Raw genomic sequence first — 13,067 nt, forward strand, 5'->3', positions numbered from 1 at the left:
CTATCTTTTTCATTTCAATCTAACTAGCCTTCAATTCTGAAATGTAGCTCCATTTGTATCTGTATCATTTTATTAATTAAAAAAAATTTTTAACTGAAAGAAAGAGAGAGGGACAGAGTGTGAGCATCGATATTGTGAAATAAGATCAAGTACATGTAAGATTTTAATCTATTTAAAGGGTAACAGGGGCACCAGTGTGGCTCAGTCGGTTAAGTGTTAGATTTTAGCTCAGGTCATGATCCCGTGGTCTGTGAGTTCGAGTCCTGTATTATGCTCTGGGCTGTTATAACAGCCAGAGCCTGATGGCGATTCTGTGTCTTCCTCTCTCTCTCTGCCCTTCCCCTGCTTGCACTCTCTTTCTCTCTTTCAAAAATTAAATAAACATTAAAAAAAAATTTTAAGATAGCATATTTTTTTAAAGATTTTTTAAATGTTTATTCATTTTGAGAGAGAGACAGAGACAGAGAGACAGAGAGAGAGAGAGAACAAGCAGGGTAGGGCAGAGAGAGGGGGACACAAAATCTGAAGCAAGCTCCAGGCTCCCAGCTGTCAGCAAAGAGCCTGATGCAGGGTTTAAACCTGCAAACCGTGAGATCATCACCTGAGCTGAAGTTGGTTGCTTAACCAGCTGAGTCATCCAGGAGCCCCTAAAATGTAGCATATTAAGCATGCATGTGTTACAAATATTTAATAAGGCTAATGTGACAATAATAGTCATTTGGGAAATGAAAGTTAACAAAATTTTACAATTTGCTTCTTTCCCTAATATAAAATTCTAGTTGGATCAATTATTTAAGTTTCAAAATATGAAGCCAGTGGGGTGCTTGGCTAGCTCAGTCGGTACAGCATGTGACTCTTGATCTCAGGGTCACGAGTTTAAGCCCCACGTTGGGCATGGAGCCTACTTAAAAAAAAGCCAGAGTGCTGTTTCAATTTTAAAATATGAACCCAAATTTAGAAGGAAGACAAAACATACTCAATATTCAAACTCTAAACAGTAGTATGTTCTTAAGTAGGTTGCTATTTTAAAAAAATTAGTGTTTATTTCTGAGAGACAGACACAGAGTGCAAGTGGGAAAGTGGCAGAGAGAGAGGGAGACAGAGAATCTGAAGCAAGTTCCATGATCTGAGTTGTCAGCACAGAGCCCAACATGGGGCTTGAACCCATACACTATGAGACCATGACCTGAGCTAAAGTTGGAAGCTGAACCGACTGAACCACCCAGGCACCCCCTTTGTTACCATTTTCAACATTGGAGAAACATTCACATTTTGCATGATGGTTATTTGTAACATGTCAAAAGAAATATGGGTATCCGCCCAAGGATTAGAAGCAATAATAAACATGTGGGTTGATGCCACAGAGAAACAGAATTTCTTGATGGATATTTTACTTATCTTGGATCTTTTCTGCAAGCTGCCATCCTTGCTGAGTTGCTTTGCCTGATCCCCATTGGAATTGAAAGAAGAAATATAGAACGATCATGTCTGAAAGCAGGAAATTTCCAGAGTTTCCACCTCTGCACCTAGGAGTTTCTACTCTGTGCCTGGGTCCTTCTTTCCCCTCTACCTTAAAATCTTCCCATGTATGGGTGTCCCAATGGGTGCCCTAAATGTCTGCAATGCCTAAGTCAATGAGGCTGTGCATCCTTGCGACCTCCCAGCCTCCACAATGCTGCCTTCATCTCTTTGTTGCGGAGTGTGTAAATGATGGGGTTAAGCAAGGGGGTGATGACGGTGTAGAACACAGCAACCACTCCATCCAGGGGTTCCTGAGAGCCAGGACGAAGGTAAATGAAGGTGCAGGGCACATAGTAAACAATGACAACAGTGAGGTGGGCCGCACAGGTGGAGAAGGCGTTGCGGCGTCCATTGACGGACTGGATTCGCAAGATGGCAGTCACTATATAACCATAGGAAGTGAGGATAAGCACGAAGCAGGTAAGGGCCAAGAACCCAATGTCCACAAAGGTGACCAGCTCATTGATGGTGGTGTCAGCACAGGCTAGATGCAGCATGGCAGGAATGTCACAGAAGAAGTAGTCTACCTGGTTGGGGCCACAGAAGGGCAGCCGGAATATGAAGCTTGTTTGGAAAAGTGAGTGGAGGGTGCCTCCCAGCCAGGTGCCCAAAGCCAGGTAGTTGCAGACGTTATGGGTCATGATGGTGGCATAATGTAAAGGCTTACAAATGGCCAAGAAGCGGTCATAAGCCATGAGCGTGTAAAGGAAGCATTCAGTACAGCCCAGGAAATGGAAAGAAAAAAGTTGGATTACACAGCCTCCAAAGGAGATAACCCTGCTATCCAAGACAAAGCCAGCTAGCATCTTGGGGACAATGGCAGAGGAGATGGTCATATCCAAGAAGGAGAGATGACACAGGAACCAGTACATAGGGCGGTGGACCTGGGGGTCCACCAAGACGGTGAGGATGATGAGCCCATTGCCAGAGACAGTGAGGGCATAGATGACCAGGAAAGCCAGGAAGAGTGGCACCCCCAGCTGTGGTGGGTGGTGCAGGCCCACCAAAATGAAGTAAGACACAGAGGTCTGGTTTCCACTGTGCATTTCCTTGCTGTTCACATCTGCTGGAAGAAGTAGCAGAAAGGAGAGCTCAAGGCCCTTTAGATTCTCTAGGTATGGAACATATATCCTGTGTTGTTCCCGGACATGGACAGAAAGAGGTCTCAGAGAGATCGTGCCCTAGTTCTTGTTCCTAATCATTCCACTGCCCCACACCCAACCACCCCTCATGCCCACCTACCTGGCCAACCCTTGATTTTGGGATTCTGCTTGATTCCATGGTGTAACTCTTTTGTCCAAGTTTAAAGCCTATGTAACAGATTATATATATGCAATTCAGGAGAGTGAAGGAAGGAAAGACCATACATAGAGCTTTTCATGCAAGGAAGCAATACAGTCATATAAAACCTAGATCAATCCGTAAGAAATGGCTATTCCATTGTTTCCTTTCACTTTGATCTCTGCTTTGTATACCAGAGAGGTCAATAACAGCTTATTTATTTTTTAACAACAGTTGCTAACGTAGGTGTGCACAATAAAAATCAGCATAGATTTTTAAACATGCATTATATGGGCTATACATCGAATGGCGTTATAGCTGGAAATAACTACTTTTAATAAACTGTGCCTCAAAAATACACATGCTATTTTCAAATCTTTCAGGATAGTGAAGAAATATAAAATCTCAACCAAAGGGCACCTGTTGTTATCTGGATAAGTGCAGCCCATCTGTCAATCCACCCACCCATCCATCCATCCATTTGTCCATTCACTAAAGAAGCATGAATTGTATCATAAGAGCATGGCCTCAGAGGTCAGAGCAGAGTTAAAAATCCTAGCTCTTCCATGTATCCTCCTTGGTAAACTTGGAAAAGCCATTTCCCCTTTCCATGCCTAATTGTACAGTAGGGACAATCATAGCGTCCACTTCACGGGATTATTGTAAGGATTAAATAAATTCACATAATCCGCAGCAGCACTTAGTCAGCATTAGCTGTTATTTTCCATCAACTATGTGGTGTGATTATCCTGATGAGGCAAATTCAGTCATTACCTTTGTGCCTCACGTCTGCAGTGAATCTGTCATTTCCTGTGAGTTGTCCCATAGCACATCTGAGTCCCCAGATTTGAAGCAGCATTACAAAGAGCCTCTTGTCCCAGGACTATTGATAACTGGCACCAGCCACATGAAAGGGAGAGATCAGGGACATGGCCAGAGCTCTCCCAGACACTGAGGGCTCATGTGAGGAGATTTTTCCTAATGCCACCTTCCTTCCACCCAGTTTTGCTTTTACAGTCTGTTTACCCAGTGGAGACAAGCATCCAAAATGGCGCGTGGCCTTCCTGAGGACTCAGGGCCCTCCCAGAATCACTCAGAAGGCTTCAGGGGAAGTGGCATGAAATTTTATTTCTAGCTGGACAGGGCAAAAGATGAAACATTATAGCTATGGCTGCCATCTGGCTATTCCTTTTGTGGTGTATCCATAAACTTATTCCTCCCGATCTTCCTCAGTACCACAGAGACTGCTCTTATCAGTGAAAACAGGCCTTCTGGAGACTAAACAGTGTCCTGGTCATGAAACTTTTCCTTGTGAAACCTAGAAGAGTCCAGGGAAAACTGAGGCAGGTGGTCACTCTAAGGAAGGGTCTAACCACATAGAAACTAAATTATCACGGGGTGCCTGGGTGGCTCAGTTGGTTGAGTGTCCAACCAGGGCTCAGGTCATGATCTCATGGGCTGTGAGTTCTAGCCCCACGTTGGGCTCTGTGCTGACTGCTAGCTCAGAGCCTGGAGCCTGGAGACTGTCTTCAGATTCTGTGTCTCCCTCTTTCTCTGCCCCTCACTTGCTTGTGCTCTGTCTCTCTCTGCTTCTCAAAAATAAATAAACATTAAAAACAAATTTTTAAGAAACTAAATAATTGTTCACCATAGAGGTACAGAATCTATTCTGAAAGAATTTCAGAGAAAATTCGGAGAGATTTCCTAGACGGAAAAGAATTGCTTTCTTGATTCCAGCCTTAATTAACACCACAGTCGTCAAGGGGAAAGTGCAAAATTACTGGCATGCCTATAGAACAAGGAACTAGGAACTTTATAATACGAGTTTACTTATCTCTCTCCCTAGCCTCCTCTCTGTGCTCCATCCTACAAATGTGTGCTCTCACCAGACATTCTTTCCTGTTTCCTTATACAACAGCCCCTTTAATCTAGGATGGTCTTGTTCTCCTGATGTCTAAAAATTTTCCACTAACCTTTCAAGATCTCATTCATTTGTGATCGACTAAATAAAGCCTTTTCTCCCTTTCCCCCAAACGGTCACCCATTCTTTGCATCCTCCTCATTCCTTCACGTGTCTATAGGCTCATGTAGCATGCTACAATTCACCCTCTGGGTGCCCGATTTCCCCCATTAGACTGTGAGCTCCAAAAGAACTTAGTCTCATTTGCTTTTCATCCTGTATTTGTGTCATATCTAGCGCTGGAAGACTCTTAAATATTATCAAATAAATGCATCGCCTTCTGTCTGGATGTCCCTGTTACCTCGGCACTGAATGCAGGATAGTATCAGTTACGTCTTACATCTAGCTCCTGGAATCATAAGAATTCCAATACTGAGACTGTCACTGCTTACAAGTTACATCGCTTCGAACAAAATCTTTTAATATTTAAGTTTTAATTTTTCCTTAAAAGAGAGAGAGCAAGAGAGATCGAGAGCGAGAGTGACAGCGAGAGAGATAAGAGTTAGTTTAGATTCCCACCCCAAACAAGGAACTGTAATCTCTCCTGCATCCATATCAACTCACCTTTTAAATTTAGTTTTTAAATTTGGTTCTTACACAGAGAAGATCAACTCTCCTGCTAGCCTCAATTCTCTTCTGTACTGTACTTTAAAAAAAATTATTGTCTCTCTGTTTCCCTGGCATTTCCATCTTCATTCATTTTTATAATTTCTTGTTCTCTTAACACAGAAATAATTTCTCCCCTGGGAAAACCAAAAAGTACCCTCCTTTACCTATTAGAAACTAAAAGTGTAGCAGTTATGTTGTATATACAATTTAGTCAGGATCACATGATTTATCAACATATTATATATTCATCTATGTGACCAGGGAGAAAAGTAGTCTACACAAGCAGGGTTGGGGAAAGGGACATCAGTACCCATATTCCAGCTTTCTCTGGCCATTTGAAACCCGGTATGAGTTGAACTAGGCTTTAGGTAGACCCTGAAACTCATCTGGGTCAGAAAACTGAGAGGTGAACTGGTCTTTGGTGAGCAGAGTATAAAGGTCTTTCCCTCCCCAGCGTGTATTTGCAAAGTACATGCTGTTAGGAGATCTTGGCTGTCTTCTGTTTTCCCCAAACCTCTCACATACTTTTAATAAATGTGTATGTCAGAAAAATTTCCATTACTATACCGCTGCCTCCCTTCTGGAGTCTTCTCTGCTGATGGCCACCTCTTGGCTGTGAATCTGCTATGAGGCCATGGCCAGTCGATTGCTTCAGCTTCTTCTTGCTCTTTGCTGTTTCCTGGGAAGCACCTTTTTGAGCTGGACAGATTCCCTGGGCTCTTCTGACATACCCTGCTTGATCTTGTCACTGTGTTTTTCTGTATAGTTCTCTGGGCTCATCCCTCCTCTTTGTAACCTTTTTTAAAGTGTTGGCAGCAATGTCCCTGGGCTCTGATCTCTGGAGTCTAGACTTTCTGTCAAGCAGCTTCTTCCTTCCTTCTTGTAGTCCCCATGGGGTAGGAGCTAGGGCTGACATCACTTCTGCTTCAGCCTTCAGGGGCAATTAACTTGCATGAAAATAAGTTGCAGTGGGCTTTGTTAAGAGCAAAATGTTTGCTAAGTCTCTTCCAGGAAGTTTACCTAGTAGTGTCTCTGTAGCTTGCTTGGGATTCTGCTAAGAGCATATACTTGATCCAGAGTCAGGAAGGATCACTCCTATTTCTCACCTGTAAATTGGAGATAACGTTGCCTAATCTGTTTATCCCATAAAGATGTGGGGATGGAATTTGAAAGAACTTTAAAGCCAAAGATGTTACATGAATGTCATATGTTAATTACTTACAAGTGCCCTTTGAATTTCACTCAACTTGAAAGAGTACATTCCTAGGACAGGCAACACTGTTTCAGGCAGAAATGTCTTGATCATCCAATATGCAAATAACCTAGATGGAGTATAAAACTTTGAAAATCTCTTAAAAGTCAAACACACTTAGATTAGACCAGGAAGGCCTTTTAGAGAAATGATCTAGAGGACATCACCATTTACACTTGAAAAAACTGAATTCCAAAGAGAATAAGGACTTTTTCCATTTTTAAATCTTTATTTATTTTTGAGACAGAGAAAGAGAGAGTGCAAACGGGGGAAAGAACAGAGAGAGAAAGGGAGACACAGAATCCAAAGCAGGTTCCAGGCTCTGAGCTGTCATCACAGAGCCTAACACGGGGCTCAAACTCATGAACCCGTGAGATCATGACCTGAGCCAAAGTCAGATGCTTAACTGACTGGGCCACCCAGGTGCCCTGAATAAGGACTTTTTTTAAAGGTGAGGTTGTACTGTGTAGGTAGTAGATAAAATCCCCTACAAGTCTAGGTAGATCTATGATAAAGAATTCCCCATGGATGAGAATATTCCAGAACTTGTAGTTCTGGAATAGTGCTAGGCAAACTGTAGATCAATAAATATCTGTTGAAAAGGATTTTTGTTTTTTAGTGCGCTTTAACTATTTACTTTGAACCATGGTTGGTGTGCAAGTTTTAAGTACCATGTTGTGAGACACCGCTTTGCAGTTGGTCTATTTTTGCCTGGGGCATTATCCATTTTAAAAATTACATAAAATCAGGGCACCTGGGTGGCTCAGTCGGTTAAGCGTCCGACCTCGGCTCAGGTCATGATCTCACAGTTCATGGGTTTGAGCCCCGCATCGGGCTCTGTGCTGACTGCCAGCTCAGAGCCTGGAGCCTGTTTCAGATTCTGTGTTTCCCTCTCTCTCTGACCCTCCCCTGCTCACACTGTCTCTCTCTCTCTCTCTCTCAGAAATAAATAAAACATTAAAAAATAAAAAGGGAATACTTTATTGTGAATTGCGGCATATGTTCCAAATTCTAATGTGGTTTCTTGGCCTTAGAATGTCAGGAAAGATCTTTTATCTATATTAGGGAGCCTAAGTGTTTCCATTCCACAGCTCCCTTTGTTTCACAACTGATTTTCTTTAGTGATGGGTCCATGGAAGTTCTTTGAGGGGGGAGGGGTGTAAATAACAACTTATCGGGACAGTCTAAGATGTTGGAATCTGCATATTTTCTTTTCTTTTTTTAATAATTGTCTTAAAGTTTATTTTTATTTATTTTGAGCAAGAGAGAGAGAGCAACTTATGGGGACAGTCTAAGACGTTGGAATCTGCATATTTTCTTTCTTTTTTAAAAATAATTGTTTTAAAGTTTATTTTTATTTATTTTGAGAAAGAGATAGAGAGCCAGCAGGGGAGGGGCACAGTGAGAGGGAGACAGAATCCCAAACAGGCTCCATACCATCAGCACACAGACCGATGTGGGGCTTGAACTCAGGCACCATGAGATCATGACCTAAGCCGAAATCAAGAGTTGGATGCTTAAAGGACTGAGCCACCCAGGCACCTCTGTCCTGAAATTTCTGTTATTCCTTTCCTTCATCTTCTTTTGTAAGCTTGTCAAATATGTGTTCATTCCTATTTTGAACTTCGTTTAAATGGAATCACCCAGCAGTATTCTTACCTAAAAATTATGTTTTTGAGACTCACTGATTTTCATGACTGTACTTTATTTACCTTTTTTTCATACTTCTGTGGTATTTCTTTTATGAACAAAGCACATTTTTCTTCTCTCTCTCCATTCACACTGTTCTCTTTCCAAATAGCACTTGAGTTGTGAATATATATATATATTTGCTACATGTAAGCAGAGTTGTATATATAATAGGAAACACTTATGTGCAAATCTATGTCCCTGGAGAGGGACTCCTGGGCCACCCAGTATACAGATCTGTAACTATATCGAAGATCTAGTGTTCATACCTACATTCATGTTAACTAGGAGAGGAAGAGAGCTCTTATGGTCCACAGCCTTGCTAGTACTTGGTATATACACAGGTGACACATTTTTTTAAATGTTTTTTTATTTTTGAGAGGCGGGGAGGGGTAGAGAGAGGGGAGACAGGGCGTCGGAAGCAGGCTTTGTGCTGACATCAGTGAGCCCAATGTGGTGCTTGAACTCATGAACCATGAGATCATGACCTGAGTGGAAGCCAGAGGCTTAACTGACTGAGCCACCCAGGTGCCCCGACAGTTGACACATTTTAAAATCTAACCTTGAAAGTATGAAATTATATGTTATTGTAGTTTTAATATGCATTTCCGTGATTACTAAAGAGGTCGAGCATGCTTTCTTGTTTTTTTCCAACCTTTCTTATTTTCCTTTTTTTAGTAGCTCAGAGGCTACTATGTCGGTTAACTGTATTTCTAACATTATGCTAATAGGAGCTGGCAAGTGGGAAAAGAAGATAAAACCTAAATGCCCTGCAAATTTTCTGTAAAGTCTATGTGGCTTTTGTCTATTATATTTATTTGCATTTATTTTTACTTCTTGATGCATATATTTTTCTATATTACAACTACTAATACTTTTTATTTTCTCTTTAGTTTATGTGTAGTATTTTCTCTTCATACGTAACTTACCCTTTCTCTGTCTTTAGGATGCTTTTGATAATTCAACCATATCAAAATTAAGAATTTTTACTTGATTCTTTTTGTGTCTTTTTTTAAGTGTTTATCTAAATTTCAGTTAGTTAGCATACAGTATAATATTGGTTTCAGATGTACAATTTAGTGATTCAGCACTTATATACAACACATTGTGCTTATGACAAGCACACTTCTTAATCGCTATCATGTTATAATCCAGCAGTTTCATTGCTAGGTGTTTATCCAAGCAATACAAAAAATACTAATTTGAGGGGAAACATCCACACTGATGTTTATAGCAGCATTATCTACAACAGCCAAATTACAGAAAGAGTCCAAATGTCCATCAACTGATGTATGGATAAAGAAGAGGTAGTCTCTCTCTCTCTCTCTCTCTCTCTCTCTCTCTCTGTATATACATGTGTATATGTACATATACACATATGTACATATGTACATATACACATATATACATACTCTCTCTCTGTATATATGTGTATATGTATACACTTTACCAAAGTGGCACAATGCTAATCGTAATTCTATGCATCATGCTCTCCCTCCTCATTGAAAATGTCCCATGCAAAAAAAAAAAAAAAAAGTCCCATGCAAGTCCCTCAGAGTTAACTGGTGGGGTTGTATTCCATCTTTTAGTAGCTGCTTAAAGTTTCATGATGTAGCACTCTCATGATTTATCCCCTTTAAGGAAATTCTCTTGATTTTCAATTGTGTCACCATTACAAACCATGTACCAACACACATATTTGAATACAGACCCTTATATACTGGTGCTTTTATAATCACAATAGATTCCTGGAGTGGAATTACTGGAATTAACAGTGTATATACTCTTAAATTCAATAACTACTGTCGTATCACTTTCCTAACGAAGGTGCTGTAATTATACAGATTTGTGCCAACTTTATGTGTGATGAAGCTATTTCCTCCATCCAAGCCAGCAGTAGATGTTGACATTAGTAACTTGAATTTGTTCTCTTAATTTGTAAAAGTTAAGACAAGCCAGTAAGAAAAAGACTGTTACCTTAAAATGGATAAATAAAGTTCAAGAAAAGCTAATTTACAAAAGAAGATACACTTCACTATACTCTGTTTCCATGTGCTTAGAGTGACAATAAAAGTTATGACAGCAATGGTATCTATTAGTTATACAACTGGGAAACAGTCATGTATCCTTAGGGTATTTCCCTGGCAAAGTCACTCTAAAACTCAAAACAATAAAAAAAAAGTTTAGAAATTGATATGTTTTAAACGCACGCCAGAAAGATGGTGGAAGAGAGAGCTGCATTGAGATGGAGAGCGTAGGGACAGGTGGTGACCATTTATGGATTCTGGATAGTTTCAAGTTGAGAGTCAGCAACTGTGTGTTTATCTGTATCACTGTTGAGAGAAAAAGTAACTGGGTGCTCCTTCTTTCCTCTTAGGTATAAATACTAGTTTTAGAAAGATATGAACTCAGGGCACCTGGGAGGCTCAGCCGGTTGGATGTCAGCCTTTGGCTCCGGTCATGATCTTGCATTTTGTGAATTCAAGCCCCGCATTGCTGACAGCTCAGAGCCTGGAGCCCACTTCAGATTCTGTGTCTCCCTCTCTGCCCCTCTCCTGCTCATGCTCTGTCTGTCTCTCTCTCTCAAAAATAAATAAAAACATTAAAAAAATAAAAGAAAGACATGAACTCATCTCAGGAGGTTTCAAAAAGCAAACACAGTGGTAAATATATGCACAATTATTAAAAAACCTTTAATTAGTTTTTTGTTGTTGTTGTATTCTGCTCATCAAGGGAACCTGAAGACCCAAGAGGAGTCCCCTCCCCTGAGACACCAAATCTAGTTATGTCCCTACCCTTCTAGTCCCTACCCTTGTTAGTTTCCATCCCTGTGCTTGAACCAGTTGGGTCCTTGGATAGAAATGAGCCACTCTTTCTCACCAAGGAATCACAGGTATTGTCTGTTCTTTAAGTAATACTTACAAACCACTCTCTCGACATAGATAGTGAAAAACTTGAAGAAAAAACACAGATGAGTTTTGTACTAAAATGAATCATGTACTGCAGGTGAGGTTTTTAAAAAAAATTTTAATGTTTATTTATTCAGACAGAAACACAGCACGAGTGGGGGAGGGGCAGAGAGAGAGGGCTACACAGAATCTGAAGCAGTCTCCAGGCTCTGAGCTGTCAGCACAGAGCCCGACACGGGGCTTGAAACCATGAACCGTGAGATCACAACCTGAGCCAACGTCAGACGCTCAACCGACTGAGCCACCCAGGCACCCCAGTAAGTTCTTAAAAAGGTAAATTTCTCTTAGACTCCCTGCTTTCCGTTGTGAATTTCCACTGAGAAATAGATGCTTGAGGATTGTTAGACATCCTTCTACATTGGGTTATCAAGTCTCACTTTGTCACAGTTTCTGTCTATGTCTCTCTGTCTCTCTGTTTCCCCTTTCCCTGTTTGTCTCTATAAATACACACACACACACACACACACACACACACACAATTATTAATTAGAGGCTTACAAGTAGGAGCCAAGTTGCTGCAGCATGGACAAACAAGTCAATATTGACACCTTTAATCGACAGTCACACCTTAAATCGCAGGCTACTGATGCAGGTCACCTGATGAAAAGGTTCATATTTCATCGAATCTCAATGTGGAGTTCCCCAGGTTACGGGATCCCACTGGTAAAGTAGAGGTTTCAGATATATCAGTACCATTTTTTGAATTCTGATATACGTGTAGATAACCATGGTAATTCTGTCCCTGTTATTTATTCTCTTATTTGAAAAATATATTTCCAAATTTGTTTTGTGTGTATAGTTGACACACGCTGTTACACTGTTTTCAGGTGTACAACATCATGATTCAGCTTCTCTATATTTTGTGCTACGTTCACAAGTGCAGCTACCACCTGTCACCAAACAACGGTATTACAATACCATCAACCGTGTTTCCTGTGCTGTGCCTTTTCTTCCCGAGACGTATTCATTCCATACCTGGAAGACTGAACCTCCTTTCCACTTCCTGTCATCCATGAAAATTATAGCTTTGATGTAGCTTAAGCCACATTGTCTAGACACAGGATACATTTCGTCTAAGCTTTGCTGAGAACAGAGATCCTGGCTTCTTCCTTATGGTAGGGCCAGCCTCACAGTCTTTTAAACAATGTTTATTTATTTATTTTTAATTTTTTTAATGTTTATTTTTGAGAGAGAAAGAGAGACAGAGTGTGAGAGGAAGAGGGGCAGGGAGAGAGGGAGACGTAGAATTTGAAACAGCCTTCAGAACTTTGATCTGTCAGCACAAAGCCCAACGCGGGGCTTGAACCCACAACTGTGAGATCACGATCACCGACAAAGTTGGACAGTTAATTGACTGAGCCACCCAGGCACCCCCTGTTTATTTATTTTTGAGAGAAGGAGAGAGAGAGAGCAGGGAAGGGGCAGAGAGAGAGGGAGACAGAGAATCTAAAGCAGGCTCCAAGCTGGCAGCACAGAGTCTCACGGGAGGCTTAAACTCACCAACCATGAGACCATGACATGAGCTTAACTGACTGAGCCACCTAGGTGTCCCTCATAGTCTTTTCTGAAGAATGATTGATAACAATCCTAAACTCAACACTAGTTTGGATTAAATAAAAAATATCATTTATGTCTCACAGAGGCAGAATCCCAACTTTTCTTGACATCAAGCTGACATAGGTTGAACCCACAACCATAAGTTCGAGTTCATCTTTTCCTCTGGTTTGGTTCTGTTCTTCCTGTCTCCGGTAGTAATTCTTAAATAAGAATCACACACCTGATGGAG

At 41.0% G+C, this 13,067-nt stretch overlaps 1 protein-coding gene across 1 annotated transcript; it reads right to left on the reverse strand.

Annotated features, from left to right (window-relative positions):
* Positions 1–1,631: 1,631 nt before the first annotated feature.
* On the reverse strand, positions 1,632–2,621 carry OR10G6 (olfactory receptor family 10 subfamily G member 6). The gene has a single exon (XM_077760534.1). It carries the CDS (start codon positions 2,565–2,567, stop codon positions 1,632–1,634), a length of 936 nt encoding a protein of 311 aa, XP_077616660.1. The 5' UTR covers positions 2,568–2,621.
* Between the last annotated feature and the right edge of the window lie 10,446 nt (positions 2,622–13,067).

The sequence above is a fragment of the Crocuta crocuta genome, unplaced genomic scaffold, assembly GCF_008692635.1.
Source record: "Crocuta crocuta isolate KB4526 unplaced genomic scaffold, BGI_CrCroc_1.0 scaffold335, whole genome shotgun sequence".
NCBI lineage: Eukaryota > Metazoa > Chordata > Mammalia > Carnivora > Hyaenidae > Crocuta > Crocuta crocuta.